Source organism: Lactuca saligna, chromosome 2 (genome assembly GCF_052625555.1).
Source record: "Lactuca saligna cultivar CGN05327 chromosome 2, ASM5262555v1, whole genome shotgun sequence".
Taxonomy (NCBI): Eukaryota; Viridiplantae; Streptophyta; class Magnoliopsida; order Asterales; family Asteraceae; genus Lactuca; species Lactuca saligna.
In genome coordinates, this window is record NC_136418.1 from 184,909,343 (window position 1) to 184,924,908 (window position 15,566).

At 36.7% G+C, this 15,566-nt stretch overlaps 3 protein-coding genes across 3 annotated transcripts; 2 read left to right on the forward strand and 1 right to left on the reverse strand.

The window, feature by feature from the left end:
- The first annotated feature begins 4,159 nt into the window (after positions 1-4,159).
- On the forward strand, positions 4,160-7,711 carry PRH75 (DEAD box RNA helicase (PRH75)). The gene is made up of 12 exons (XM_078977202.1): positions 4,160-4,552; positions 4,658-4,894; positions 5,059-5,340; positions 5,445-5,627; positions 5,715-5,869; positions 5,954-6,065; positions 6,171-6,272; positions 6,368-6,597; positions 6,690-6,786; positions 6,883-6,977; positions 7,089-7,222; positions 7,315-7,711. Exons 1-12 carry the CDS (start codon positions 4,265-4,267, stop codon positions 7,545-7,547), a joined length of 2,148 nt encoding a protein of 715 aa, XP_078833328.1. The 5' UTR covers positions 4,160-4,264; the 3' UTR covers positions 7,548-7,711.
- A 420-nt stretch (positions 7,712-8,131) lies between these two features.
- Positions 8,132-12,358, forward strand: LOC145028513 (cytochrome P450 704C1-like). Its single transcript, XM_078977205.1, has 6 exons — positions 8,132-8,624; positions 8,709-8,924; positions 9,004-9,282; positions 9,376-9,711; positions 9,808-10,008; positions 12,052-12,358. The coding sequence occupies exons 1-6, from the start codon at positions 8,262-8,264 to the stop codon at positions 12,232-12,234; spliced, it is 1,578 nt and encodes a 525-aa protein (XP_078833331.1). The 5' UTR covers positions 8,132-8,261; the 3' UTR covers positions 12,235-12,358.
- Positions 10,402-11,336, reverse strand: LOC145028514 (F-box protein SKIP2-like). Its single transcript, XM_078977206.1, has one exon. It carries the CDS (start codon positions 11,327-11,329, stop codon positions 10,613-10,615), a length of 717 nt encoding a protein of 238 aa, XP_078833332.1. The 5' UTR covers positions 11,330-11,336; the 3' UTR covers positions 10,402-10,612.
- Positions 12,359-15,566: the final 3,208 nt, after the last annotated feature.

Below are 15,566 nucleotides of genomic sequence, written 5' to 3' on the forward strand. Positions count from 1 at the left end.
CATTGTTTTAAACTTCATATATATATATATATATATATATATATATATATATATATATGAAAAGTGAATATGTGGCTGTTATGTACTTAAGTTTACATATAGAACCTTTTAAACAGCATAGTTTTAAACAAAAAAATTCAATTTTATTATTGAATCAAGTTCAATTACGGAATGAAAAAAATCAATTACATATATTTTCATTGCAAATAATTATTGAAGTTTATAGAAAAAATAAAAAATCAATATTTTTTAACGAATATAACTCAAGCGTTTTGTATTTCAATTGAAAAACTATACCCAATGATTTTGTGAAAAACTTGATTGAATTATGACATGTTCTTCTTTTATCCTTTGTTCTTCTAGTTTTTATTTACAGTTTAATATGATTGATTAAATGGTCACGACTTTTAATGTTTTAAGTTCTTAAACACAATGAAAAAAAGAACATAAATTCAATCGATTTAGTAGGTCACAAAATTAAGGAAGAATAGTAAAAGAAATATCATGATTAGTTTGGATATAAATGGATCAAAACTACATTGTTTGGAGGGTTCTATATATAATATTAGGTATATGACACCTACATATTCCCTAAGTTATATATATATCTATATATATATATATATATATATATATAAACTTTTTTATAATTTCATATTTTAATCTAAGTGCCTTTAAACCACATATTTTTTAAATGTTTTAAAAAATTTCTCACAAGTTTCAAACTTTTTTTTTTTTTTTACATTTTCATGCAAATTTTTTAATAACTTTCATTCAATTATTTCTAAACTTTCTTTTACAACAATTTTAAAGTGTTTCAATTTTTTTTTACAAGTATACATTATTGAACTCTACAATGATACTACAATGACAATGAGTTATGGGAGCATGATTATGTCTTAAGCACCCCCAAAAAGCCTCTAAATGTTGGCCCTATGTAACACCGTAAATTTCCAAAACAATTTTTCGCATTTATAAAAACATAGTTCATTTGGAAACCATAAAAACATCATTGTTTGAAACTCAATGTATAACGTATAACAATATCCCAAGATCTCGTATCATAAAAATCTCGTGTGTGTACTGATCAAGCCGGCGCCTTCCCGCGATCCTCACTAATACCTGAAACACATAACACAAAACACTGTAAGCACAAGCCTTAGTGAGTTTCCCAAAATACCACATATAACACATATTAGCCACTCGAGGCTATAACTCTGTGGTTCCGAGCACCCAAACTTTGTGAACCCTCAGGTTCTAACTCTACAAACATGCACAGCATAAATCACATAGAATAATGCAGTACAACAAACAATATATATAAAGCATTGTATCACATAACTCTATTTACCTACTTAAGGTAAAGTATAGTGAGAAGACTTACCTCGCGTATCTCGGTAACTCGTAAATCCCTGAAATCACTAGTGCTCGATCTCCCGAGCTATAGTCCTCATATAACACAATACATCTCTAATTAACACTTTCCTAATTAAGGTTGACTAACCCTATCAAGTCAACACCGGTCAACTCTGGTCAATGGTCAACAGTCAACCCAACTCGCCGAGTATGGCGTGGACTCGCCGAGTCCTTACGAGGACCCAATTCCTCTGAGTCCCTTCCGACTCACCGAGTCACTCACCCAACTCGGTTACTCAACCCCTGGTTCGAAATCTATGAACAACCCGCACCAACTCGTCGAGTATGCCAATAGACTTGGCGAGTGCATTCCATGCACAACCCCAAACGACCTTCTGAGGTGAGATCTGTTCCAATAACTCATAGATTCAGTCCTTCCAAGCTTATCTATCACGTAAAGTTCATGTCTTAGCGCTCATATCACATCTAATGACTCATAAATGGTGTTTTAACCTCAAGCACAAAGATCCCAAACCAAAACCTCCATGGATTCATAAAAAGCTTGGACAAAGGGACACTCTGGACCTCCAAGGGTCCAGATCCAGAATCTAACTCGCTTAAGGGACCAAATGGGCACTAGATCTAGCCACAAAAGGGCTCAATAAACCCTAAATCAACATGAACATCACCTCAACAGAAAAGGGTTCGAAAATGGTACCTCAAATGTGATGTTTTGGACCTCAAATCTTCAGGAGGTTAACCCTCTTGCTTCCTCTTTGCTAAAACTTTCTATCCCTTGCTAGACAACACCTCCAAGGTTGATAATGGTTCCCTCTCTCACTCCAAACGCTCAAGTGCACTAGGGTTTCGCTCTGGGAGGCTGGTGAGCACAAATGACGGCCATAAGGCCCTTTAAATAGGCCCCAAACCCAAGAAATTAGGGTTTCATTAAACATCGTGGACTCGCCGAGTCCACCAATGCGACTCGTCGAGTCCGGTCATTCCGGATGAGAAATCGTGTCTCTACTCGGCGAGTCTACGCACCAACTCGCCGAGTTCTTCCTTAAAACTCAAAATAAAAAGAATAAATATAATACCTGAAATTCCGGATGTTACACCCTAAACAACCACTGAATGACGACCATGAACAACCATTGAATGTCGGCCCTGAGTAGCCGTCTCCGGTTATTCGCTCGTCAGATGTAATAGAGATTTTGCGAGATGAACACAATACACCGACACAATCATGTCTTAGGCGTTCTAAACGCCAAAAGGTTATGTCTATATGATATAAGGTGTCATGGATACAAATGAAGAAGAAAGGTATTACGCGGCGACAACCAGCATCGTTGGACAATGTTGTAGATTCCACCGTACACGTTGTATATAAAGAACGGTATGGTTCATTGTTGTTTGGTCACACTTGTTTGACCTGTTTTGCTATGTTTGAGTTTTGGACATGGTTATATGCGGATAATCACGGATGATGGTTGTCATATGATGTAAGTAATATAATTATTTGCTTATTACATACTACACTTCTAATAATAATACTTACTTTATTGCAAAAAAAAAATAATTAGCAACAAGTCATGATATAGATCTCATTGCTGCTAGAGCGTAAAGATGATGATGCTCGGTTGACGGTTGTACCGTCAACTATCACTGATATATATATATATATATATATATATATATATATATATATATATATATATATATATATATATATATATATGACTGAAGTGATATGGCTGACAGATTCGTTTTCCCAACTTGGGTAGAGTGTAATATGATATAATTTTGTTTGGATTATATTAGCTGAGTATTTTAATTAATTTTTTCTAATCTTTTTGTAGCTTTAAATTTCAATCAACATGCCACAAGCTCATTGTTTTTTTGGGTTCTTTGGATTTGAAGACATTCAATATGATTATATACGATAGTTATTGGAAGAGTGACTATTGTTCGGAAAATTCGGGTTGGTTTATATGTTTGAGAGCCCGCATCTACAAACTGCTAGTGAGAGTCAATTACTAGGGTATTAAACCAACTGATTCAATCCCACTTGAGAGCTTCAATGTGACCCTCGTAAAGGCCCCAGACGTACCACAACAAATTGACAGTATATGGGATTGTAGGATGTTTTTATGTTGGTTCCCGAAGATGTTGAATGGTAAAACCACCAGTCCATGGGAGATGAGTTATAGAAAACGATTAGCAAAAATATTTTGGGGTACAAGAACAAAGATAATTTGAACATCATCTTTTTAATATGACCTATAAACACATATTTTAGTTTATGTATTTATTAGTAATTTGTTCATTTTAATTGCATTTTACATTTTATAAAACCAAAAATATACATTTTATGAAAGCAAAATTATATGAAAAAAAAAAAAACACAAATAAAAAAAGTCAAATCTATTACGGAACCATGGTCCAGAATAGTACTATGAAATTTTGAAGACCTCTCCGGAACAATGTATTCGGGAGAATGTGATTAATTTACCAAGAAAGAAGAAGTTATTGTTATTTTTGTCAAAAATAATAAGGGTCAAACTAATAAATTTTCCTAAAATTGTTTTGTTTTTTTTTTAATAGACATAAAATTATGGTTAGATTTGTTAATTTCCAAAAAAGAAAAAAGAAAAAAGAAAAAAAGGCCTAATATTAATTACTTAAAGGACGTAAGGGCTAGATTGTCATGTTTATCCAACGGCTGATATAATGCCATGCATGCCCAAAATCCAACGGTTCAAAAATCAACTGGAGTTCACCTTATAAGTATCGCAAACCCTAAACCTTAACTCCTCCTCTTTCTCCCTTCTCCTCGCTACTGCAACGCAACCGCTAAATCATATTTAGCAGGAAGGAGAACAACCCCCTTGAATACCATATTCAAACCATGCCTTCACTTACTGCTTTGCCTGAAACCCTATCCCCATCATCTGAAGCCCTCACAACGAAGGCTAAGAAGATGAAGAACATCACCTCCGAAACCGTCGGACTCGGATCTCCAATTAAGAAAGAGAAAAAGAGCAAAAAAAACAAGACTACGCCGCAGACCGACTCTCCATCAGATTCTGAAAAATCCGAGAAAAAAATCAAGAAGAAACGCAAGGCTTCTTCGGATACAGATAACGAGGAGGGAAAGAGCGATACTTCTGAATTAGTCGAGCCTATTAATCTCAAGGTATGTAGATGTCTTTAGTTTCATGCTTAATTTAAACAGGCTTATGTTCGTCATTCGTATTATAATTATTTACTTTTTGAAAAATATTGTTTGGAATGTCTGAAGATTGAGGAGTCGATGAAGAAAAGTAAGAAGAAAAAGATGAAGACGGCTGAGGCCGATGAAGAGGCGGAACCGATTAAGGAAGATAATCCAAATGCGGTTTCCAAATTTAAGATTTCCGAGCCGTTGAAGAATGCCTTGAAGGCCAAGGGGATCGAGGCCTTGTTTCCTATTCAGGCTCGGACCTTTGAATCGATCTATGATGGTCTCGATTTGATTGGGAAAGCTAAGACCGGTCAGGTACTTGGAATCACTTTCCGAAATTTGCTTTACGTAACACACATCTTATTAGGGGTTATGAACAAGTTACTAATTGAAATGATCTCGTTGTGGTTTGAACTATTGCATCATCTTCACTCGAAATCATGAAAACAGTTACTTAATGCTTATTACTAATTCTACAGGGGAAAACATTAGCTTTCATCTTGCCAGTATTAGAGTCCCTTATCAATGGACCTGAGAAGGTTTCAAGGAAGACCGGCTATGGCAGGTCACCTACAATACTTGTGCTTTTGCCAACAAGAGAATTAGCAAAGCAAGTGTACACAGATTTCAAATACTATGGAGATGCTGTAGGCCTCTCTTCATGCTGTTTGTATGGTGGAGGTGGAGCATCCATTTCTCCTCAAACTGTTCAATTGAAAAGAGGTGTGGATATTGTTGTAGGAGCAGTTGGACGTGTCAAGGTATTTATAACTTCTATCTTCTTTTTCAACAACATCTTTGGGTGTCTAAATTGTATTATATGCCCCTTATTAATCACAATATGATGTGATAATGATACGTGTAGGATCACATAGAAAGAGGGAATCTCGACTTATGCTCATTGAAATTCCGTATCCTCGATGAAGCTGATGAAATGTTGAGACAAGGTTTTGTTGAAGATGTTGAATACATTTTAGGCAAAGTGAATGATGCTACAAAAGTCCAAACAGTTCTATTCAGTGCTACTTTACCTGCTTGGGTCAATCATGTATGATGATAGTCTTTCTTAAACTCATTTTTTGGAATTGTTCATACTGTTGTACAATTTTGATTAAACTTACCTTTGTCTTTACAGATTGCATCAAAGTTTTTAAAACCAAACAAGAAGATTGTTGATCTTGTTGGTGTGCAAGTAATGAAAGCCAGTGAAAATGTGAGACACATCATCATGCCTTGCTCTTGGTCAGCTAGGTCACAGCTCATTCCTGACATCATTCGCCATCATAGCAGGTTTGTTGAAAATTGAATCTCAGGTTTCTCCTAGATATTATAAATTCTCTCATTTAATTTTTTCTATTTCATTTTTTTTTTCAGTGGAGGAAGAACAATTGTTTTCACTGAAACTAAAGATTACTGTTCTGAACTTTCTGGTGTCCTGGAGGGAGCACGCCCTCTTCATGGAGACATTCAACAGTCTGTTCGTGAGGTAGATTTAATCATTTAAATCAAAATCATTCTACTCTATTTATATTCTTTTTGTATAAAGGTTTTAAACTTTTCTTCATGATATTTTATATAATAATAATAATAGGCTACACTTGCGGGATTCCGATCTGGCAAGTTTATGACACTAGTGGCCACGAATGTTGCAGCAAGAGGACTTGACATTAATGATGTCCAGTTAATCATCCAGGTACAATACATTCAAATCAATTATAATATATATCAGAGTTTATTTATTTATTTTATTTTTCTTGTTTATGCTGAAATTACGATTCTACCCTTCAGTGTGAACCACCGCGTGATGTTGAAGACTACATTCATAGATCCGGAAGGACAGGAAGGGCGGGAAATTCGGGTGTTGCCATTACACTTTATGAACCAAGAAAGTCAAATATTTCAAAATTAGAGAGGGAGGCAGGTGTGAAATTTGAACATATTTCCGCCCCTCAACCTGCTGATATTGCTAAAGCTGCTGGTGGTGATGCTGCAGAAGCCATAATTCAAGTTGCGGATAGGTATATATAATACACTGGTTGTGATTTTACGATTATAACCTTGACTTGTTTTTGTTTAATAACATGGTTGTTTAATTTTGTTTTTTTTGCAGTGTGATCCCTGTTTTCAAGTCGGCTGCTGAAGAGTTGTTGAACAATTCCGGCCTAACACCAGTAGAGCTTTTAGCAAAGGCACTTGCCAAGAGCATTGTGAGTCTTTTTATTCTTTTATTTTAAAATTTGGTTATATATTTTTTCCTTGTTGTGATTTTAATAAGCTTTTTTATTATGGTTTGTTTTGTACAGGGGTATACCGAAATCAAGCACAGGTCACTGTTATCGTCTATGGAAAATCATGTCACGTTGCATCTTGAGGCTGGAAGACCTGTTTACACACCTTCGTAAGATTTATATATATTTTATAAATGAGAAATGAAGGTTTTGAAAATCGTATATGATTAGAAGTAATAAAATGTTGGGAATTAATTAATTATATTTTATGTAAATTTCAGATTTGCGTATGGTGTGTTGAGGAGGTTTTTGCCTGAAGAGAAGGTGGAGTCGATTCAAGGTCTTGCACTGACTGCTGACCAAAGGGGTGCGGTTTTTGATGTTGCTTTGGAAGACGTGGATCTTTTCCTTGCTGGTAACCTATCTATCTGTCTTTTTCTTCTTGTCTGAATTTACTATTTTGCCCTTCTTTCTCTGAAATAATTTTCTTGTTTTGGGATGATGCAGGCCAGGAGAATGCGGCAGGTGTAACTTTGGAGGTGGTGAAGGAGCTGCCACAATTGCAGGAGAGAGAGCAGACCAGGGGAAGATTTGGAGGTGGTGGTGGTCGTGGTGGTGATAGGAGAGGTAGTGGTGGTGGTGGGTTCTCTCGTGGAGGACGTGGTGGTGGATTTTCCAGAGGCTTTGGAGGTGGTGGTGGTGGTGGAAGAGGTGGGCGTGGGGGATACAAGAAATGGTGAAAAAGCTTTCATTATTATATATATAATATATAGGTGGAAGCTTGCCTGCCTATAAAAGCAGTTTTGATTGATGATGTAAGGAAGACAACATTGCCAATAATGTGGCTTCTCTCTAATTACTCCATTATATAGTGGTTACGGTGTGTGTTTTGTTTTTGTGGTTAGTTTAGTTTGCTTTCCATTCTTTTGCCTTTTTTTTTTTTTTTTTGTTAAATGTATCAGAGATGTTAACAATCGGATAATTGAGCGTTAATATTATTCTCTATAACATCCAAGTCATTATCAAAATTAAAACATCCAATCCTAATGCACCTTTATATCAATTCGTAACTCTAAAAAAGAGCTAAAGAAAAGTCCTAACATTGCTACAAATTTAATAATCTTGTTTCTTAAAAGCAAATAACTTTCTAGTCGTTACAAGTTTTTGATTAAAATAAAATTGTGGTTAGAAGATAATTGTGGTTAGAAGATAAGGACGTTGTGTAAACATCGACCACATATCTCTTTACCTTTTCCTTTTGTGGATGATATTGACCCATCATAATTAGTCCGTTCTCGATCCATTTTAAAGCACAAACAGAGCCCTCTACGCAAATCCATAAACAGGTCTATTTCAAGCATCATCAACAATTCAACATATCCATTTCTTTCCTGTTCATCTTTCCCCCTTATAAAAACAATAAACGATGGTGTCCGTGTCTCCACAATATCATTATGAGGACTTCCTTCTTTCTTACCTGCAGTACAGCCATCTTCCTTCTCACAGGATTCTTCTACGTTGCACCGTTGTTAATCCTGGCAGTTATCGGAATTCTTACTTCACTTATGGTAGTACTATTGGCTGTGGTGTTTGTACCTTACTTCACACAACTAATGTCAACCGATCACCAGCCTCCTGTTGTCGGACCAGTATCCTATCAACTCCTACACTTTCAGGGGCTTTATGATTACATGACACTGATTGCCAAAAAACATCCCACTTATCGTTTCATCACACCTACACATAGTAGAGTTTATACAGCTGATCCTGCTAACATCGAGTACATTCTAAAGACCAATTTTGCAAATTATACCAAGGTGTTATAATGAATTAGTATATTTAATTTCCAGATTGATTGTAAGTCGATGGGTTATAACTTATAATCGAGTTGTTATTTACAGGGGGAGTACAATATTGGTATAATGGGAGATCTTTTTGGCAATGGGATTTTTGCGGTGGATGGGGTTAAGTGGCGCCACCAACGGAAGCTTGCAAGCTTTCAGTTCTCAACAAAAGTTTTACAGGAATTTAGTACTGTAAGCTTCAAGTCAAACGCTGCTAAACTAGCCAAAAAGATTTCCTTACTAGCAGCTGCTGAGGAAACCATGGATTTGCAAGTAATTAATAGTTATAACTTGAAAGCGATGAATGTCTTCATAAGCTTTGTTACATTTGCTTTCTGTTCTTTTTATGCAGGATTTGTTGATGAGATCGACATTAGATTCGATATTTAAGGTGGGATTTGGGTTTGATCTTGATACTCTATCGGGTTCAAATGAGGCAAGTAATCGATTTATGGAAGCGTTTGATGAGTCAAATGGTTTGGTATATTGGCGATTTGTGGATCTTCTATGGAAGGTGAAGAGGTATCTTAATATCGGTTCCGAAGCCGCTCTCAAAGAAAAAATCAAAATTATCGATAACTTCGTATATGAATTGATACGAAACAAGAGGGAACAAATGAAAAATGAAGAGGTATATTTATGTGCGTGAAAGTAATTTAAAAATCTTTTCTTAAACTGTTTCTTATTTCAATGCTTTCTTTGTGCGTGGTCATGAGATATAAAGAGAGATGAAGAAGACATATTGTCGAGATTTCTGATGGAAAGTGAAAACGATCCGGAGAATATGAACGATGAGTATCTGAGAGATATATCTCTCAGTTTTGTGATTGCTGGAAAAGATACATCTGCAAACACACTCACTTGGTTCTTTTACATGCTTTGCAAGCATCCATGGATTCAAGAAAAGGTTGTAGATGAAGTGAAAATGGCAATCGAAGCTGATAATCATACATCCATCGATGAATTTGGAGTCAAATTTACCGAACTTGCCCTTGACAAAATGCATTATCTCCATGCAGCTTTATCCGAGACACTCAGGCTCTATCCCGCTGTTCCGTTGGTATGTTCCCTATTCAAGGATTCAAGAACTATACAAGTGTATTCCGTTGCTAGTGGATCTATCTAATTAACACTATTTTTTAAACAATCGTAATAGAATGGAAAGCGTGCTGAGAAAGATGATGTTCTTCCAGATGGGTTCAAGATCAAGAAAGGAGATGGTGTGGGTTATATGGCGTATCCAATGGGAAGGATGACGTACATTTGGGGAGAGGATGCTGAAGAGTTCCGACCAGAAAGATGGATTAAAAATGGCGTTTTTCAACCTCAAAGTCCTTTTAAGTTCATCGCTTTTCAGGTACGTCCACATTTGAGCTCCAACGCTTGTTAAAAAAATCAAGACAAAACTTCAAAAATGGTCCTTGTGGTTTTCGAAAATATCAAGTTTAGTCCCTAAGTTCAAAAAACCTCACAGATGGTCCCTGTGGTTTCAAAACTTTTAACAAATGGTCCTTTTGGCTAACACCGTTAACATTTAACCGTTAAGTGAAGGGCATTTCAATCATTTTACCACCACAGGGACCATTTATGAAGTTTGCCTTAATTTTTTTTTTTTAAAAAGAAAAAAAATTATTTAATATTAAAGGGCCCCACCCCCCCTCTCTTTCTCTCTCTCTATCTCTCTCTCTCTCTCTCTCTCTCTCTCTCTCTCTCTCTCTCTCTCTCTCTCTCTCTCTCGTAAACATTGCATCTACAGCTTCAGTTTCAACTTCACACACATCCAAATTCACCACCAATGATCCTCTTCTAGCTCGTAGCCAATCTCCAACTTCACTAGTCACATTCTTGCACTTCTTTACCTTGATCTTCACCAAATTAGGACAACCCCAAGCAAAAGCTTCGATTCCTTCATCTGATACTGGACACCCTTTTATACAGAGCTTCTTCAAAGCAACACATTTTCATGCTATGCCTAAAATTTCCCCATCAGTTATTGTTTTGCTTCCACATAGAGCTAATCTTTCTAGTTTTTGATAGTTTGTAGCGATTGCTTCTAGGCTTGCTGAGTTAGGGTTGACCCCAATTAGATCAAGTTCTTGAAGGTTTGCACTGTGTTTAGCAATCGTTGTCAAACCCTCGTTTCCTATCCTGTTTGTTCTCCATCCATCGATGTGAAGCTTTCTTAAGTACTTACAGTGCTCAGCAATGGCGATAACCCCAGTATTTGTGCATTCTGGTGTCTTGACGATGTGTAGAATTTCCAATTTGGAGCAATTAGAGAGGGATGAAAGCCCAACATCGGTTACCTGTAGTCTCTCCAGATGAACTTCAACCAAACAACTATCTGCAGTCGCTATCGTCTCCAATAACCTATCCCAATCGCCTAAGCATCGGAGCAATTTCAACGTCTTCAGTTTTTTTGCACCGCTAATTAAAGGTCCGAAGAAATGGCCGTTGTATAGCTCCTTAAGACATATACTTTTGAGCGAGGAAGCCGCCGCCCCTGGCCCAATCGACTTCGCTGCTCCTCCGTCGTTGATGCCTCTTAATCGTTTAACAGACAGCTCCTCGAGATAAGAACAGCTATCGAGGAGGGCGTTTATGCCTTTAGCACCGAACATGCAAGATCCACAAGAGAATTTCTTCAAACCCTTGCAGTTTTTCGCTAAGCCGGCCATACCTACATCAGTTGCAGGTAAAGAATGGGAAGAAGATGATAGGGTAGGTGGGTTTTTTGATCTTACGAGAGAGAGAGAGAGAGAGAGAGAGAGAGAGAGAGAGAGAGAGAGAGAGAGAGAGAGAGAGAGAGAGAGTGAGAGAGAGAGAAGGGTGGAGCCCTTTAATATTAAATAATTTTTTTTCTTTTTTTTAAAAAAAAAAAAATTAAGGCAAACTTCATAAATGGTCCCTATGGTGGTAAAATGACTGAAATGCCCTTCACTTAACGGTTAAATGTTAACGGTGTTAGCCAAAAGGACCATTTGTTAAAAGTTTTGAAACCACAGGGATCATCTGTGAGGTTTTTTGAACTTAGGGACTAAACTTGATATTTTCGAAAACCACAGGGACCGTTTTTGAAGTTTTGTCAAAAATCAAATTAGTTAACAAATTTATATTTTTACGATTTTTTTTTTTTTTGGGTAAAATCTGACGCATTTTTGGACTTTGTGGATGTTTGAGTTTTTATTTAATTGTAAACGATTTATTTTACTGTTGTTTTACTCAATAAGATTTGTTCAATAAGTTAGGGTTCATAGTTACATTTAATTTGTATGTATATTTATATTCGTTTTTTTTTTTTTTTTTTTTTTTTTTTTGTTAGTGTTACCCTTTTTGGCTTCGTTTTGTTTTTTGATTTTTTTAGTTTGTCCTTACTGAGATCATATGTTTTTTTGATTAGGCTGGGCCAAGGATATGCCTAGGGAAAGAATTTGCTTACAGACAAATGAAGATTCTTGCTGCTTTTCTTGTTTACTTCTTCAAGTTTAAACTAGTTGATGAGAGTAAAGAAGCTACTTATCAGACCATGTTCACCCTGCATATGGATAAAGGACTCCATTTGTATGCTTTTCCTCGTTTGTAACAATATAATGCATGTTTTCACCAACAAATTCTAGTGTTATGTGTGAATTTTTTTGCACCTTACATGAATCTATTGATTCCATGTTATTGTTTGATGAGATTAAAGAAGTTTGTTCCATTTTCTACTTGGGATGTGACCTCTATGAAAAGTGACATATCATCAACCTAATCTCCCGAGGTTCCTACCAAGTACTGTTTCAAGTTTTGAAGCGACCAAATCCAGATGATGAGAAAGATAGATCTAAGGCCCCTTGGTCCTTTAGAACCATAAGGATTAGCCACATGCATGGGTTATAGACCTTGGAAAGGTCTTAATGGGGGTGTTGGGTGTATATGAGGCATTCAAATGCATAAAGTTGCTAACTTTATGCCTTAGGACGTCTTATCAAACCCAGATCTGGTTTTTGGCCGTAAAGGAAACGAGTATTAAGCACTTAATGGAGAAAGTGCTTAAACTGGTTGTATGTTGGGCGTAACCCAGTGTAAGCCGCGCGTAGTCCCAAGACCCCACTACGATGCGCGTACGAGGATGGTACACCGAGCTTTTCCTCGTTTGTAACAATATAATGCATGTTTTCACCAGCAAATTCTAGTGTTATGTGTGAATTTTTTTGCACCTTACATGAATATATTGATTCCATGTTATTGTTTGACGAGATTAAAGAAGTTTCTTCCATTTTCTACTTGGGATGTGACTGTAACGCCCGTAGATTAGGACTAGTCAATTTAGAGACGATAGACATAAAAAAAATAAATTTTTGATGAAAGATTATTTAGAATGATTAATCCTCACTAAGTTATAATATATGTTACAAGGTTTATAAAGAACGCCGAAATCCGAGTTATAACGAAGAAGTTATGACTTGTTGAAGTTTCGCGACAAAACCGGCATGACGCTGACGCTGAATGACGTAAAAAGTGAATTTACGTTAGAGCGATATTTAGCCTTAGTGATCTAAATGAAAGTTGTAGAGTTCGTTAAACCGTGAGTGTGCATAAAAAGAACGCCAAAATCTGACTTCGTATGAGGAAGTTATGATTTTTCGAAGTTTCGACTTAGCGGTATGCAGCCCGAATACTCGATTTGAGATCGAGCGGTTTTTAGCCGAAACAATCTAAATGAGAATCGAAGATCTCGTTGTTAGTAGCGAAACGATGAAAAGTTAGGCAAGAACGGACGTCAGACGAAGAAGTTGTGAATTTATAACGAAGTTTTTCTATCCCGACCTTCTAAAAATAAATAATAAAAATAAAAGTCAAAATTAGCCGACGGAGTCTAAATGAAAGTTGTAGAGTATGGTATGACATTCGCGTGGATATAAAGAACGTCGAAAAAGGAGCTCGTATGCGAAAGTTACGCAATTTAGAAGTTCGACGAGTCAATTACGCCCCGCGTAATTTGAGTACGCCCAGCGTACTCAGTCAGATGCAACTTGTCTGACCGATACTTGAGTGCCACCGGTCGACGCATGCAGTGACGTCAAAGTATGCCCCGTGTAACCCGAGTACGCCCTGCGTAATTTGAGATTACGCCCCGCGTAATCCCAGACCCAACAGCCTATAAATATAACTCGAATTCAGCCATTTTTTCTTGTTCAAACTCTTCCCTCTCTCTAAGTTTTGCCTCGATTTGCGTGCCAATCATACCCCAAAGCCCCGGTAATATTCCCGAGCCCCGAAGTAAGATCCGAAGCCCCGAGGATCCCGAAGAGCGTTATTCCCGAGTCGAAGCGCTGCCCGCGAGGAGCTCGTTTTTTGTGAAGATCTTCTAGATCTACGGAGAAACACTACTTCTGCAAGCCGTAGTGTTGCCCGATCATCTTCTGATCAAGTGAGTGTATAGTCACTTTCATCTTACACATAAATATGAAGTATTTTATAAAATACGTGTTATATGTTGTTTATATGCGTGAGTGCATAGTACTTTCTTCTAATACATAAATATAAAGTATTAGCTATGAAATACGTGCTATGTGTTATATATTAATTATATATTTGAGATGGATTTGGAATTGATGTTTTTATACAGGTGTTAAATGATTTAAATTGTGTTTGTATTTATATCTACAAAAATGTTGGGTAGAACATGGGTAGATGGAATAGTTGGTGACGATGCGACTTCGTGCCTATTTGATAAACCTTGGTGACGATGCGACTTCGTGCCTATTTGATAAGCCCTGGTGACTATGAGACGTAGTGCCAATTGTATGAACCCAGGTGACTATGAGACGTAGTGTCTATTGTGTAAGCCCTGGTGACTATGAGACGTAGTGCCAATTGTATGAACCCTGGTGACTATGCGACGTAGTGCCTGTTGTATAAACCATGGTAGCAAATGGACTGTGTGCCAGTTCCTTAGGTAAATCCTTAGGAATGAATGAGGAAAGTATGATCGATTCTTAGGGTAAAACCTTAATAAATAAAGAAGATAATGGGGACGGGTATTTGGGTTGATTGTTGATAATTGAATATAATAAATGTATTATTGTGGGTTGAAAACCCTATATGCTCACCAGGCTCCCAAGCCTGACCCACTCAGTTTTCTTTGTATCACAAGTATCAATACGAAGACATATTTTACTGAGAGATTAAAGGAGACGTAAATCATTTAGTGTAAATAAATGTAAGTTCTGTTTATGCTTATGTGTCTGTATCGGAACATGACATCCTGAGATTTTGTTATATATTAAAAATACTCTTCTTTAAGAAATGCTTTGATAAATTCTTATCATATCTTGTTTTGGGGACAAATTCCGCAACAATTTTCTTTAAACGATTACTCTGATTTTAAAAACAAAGCATAAACAAATCGGTATTTTCTGGCCGTGAAAATGGGGATGTCACAGTGACCTTTATGAAAAGTGACATATCATTAACCTCTTCTCCCGAGGTTCCTACCAAGTCCTGTTTCAAGTTTTCAAGCGACCAAATCCACGAGTCTTTTAATCCGTGGTAATTGAATAGAGCCAATAAAGTTTGAATGGACATGAGATGTTCCAGTATTGTTCCTCTTCCAATGATACATCTCCATACCCACAAGAGTAGGTGTCTCCTTTTACTAATATGTTATATGTATATCACAATACAATCTCGATCAACATAATTAATGGAATGGTTGATAAAGTGGGGTCTCTGAAACACAACAACCTTAACAAAACTTGATCGATTAACCTATAATCTAATCACTTTATGAAATGTGATGATAGTGTAATACTAACTTTATTTTATTCATCATCTAAAGAAGCAATCTTGGACCAAAATCCAAACTTCAATCTCCTGCGAGCTGTCACGTGGAGGATTCATAATAAAATATCAGGATAGCACAAAGGAAAA

Excerpts from the sequence above, each read along its gene's own strand:
- PRH75 (XM_078977202.1), top strand. The coding sequence starts at position 4,265 with ATGCCTTCACTTACTGCTTTGCCTGAAACCCTATCCCCATCATCTGAA. Across the intron at positions 6,066-6,170 it reads TTCAACAGTCTGTTCGTGAG|GCTACACTTGCGGGATTCCG; the intron begins GTAGATTTAATC and ends TAATAATAATAG. Across the intron at positions 6,978-7,088 it reads AGACCTGTTTACACACCTTC|ATTTGCGTATGGTGTGTTGA; the intron begins GTAAGATTTATA and ends TGTAAATTTCAG.
- LOC145028513 (XM_078977205.1), top strand. The coding sequence starts at position 8,262 with ATGAGGACTTCCTTCTTTCTTACCTGCAGTACAGCCATCTTCCTTCTC. Across the intron at positions 9,283-9,375 it reads AACAAATGAAAAATGAAGAG|AGAGATGAAGAAGACATATT; the intron begins GTATATTTATGT and ends TGAGATATAAAG. Across the intron at positions 9,712-9,807 it reads TCTATCCCGCTGTTCCGTTG|AATGGAAAGCGTGCTGAGAA; the intron begins GTATGTTCCCTA and ends CAATCGTAATAG.
- LOC145028514 (XM_078977206.1), bottom strand. The coding sequence starts at position 11,329 with ATGGCCGGCTTAGCGAAAAACTGCAAGGGTTTGAAGAAATTCTCTTGT.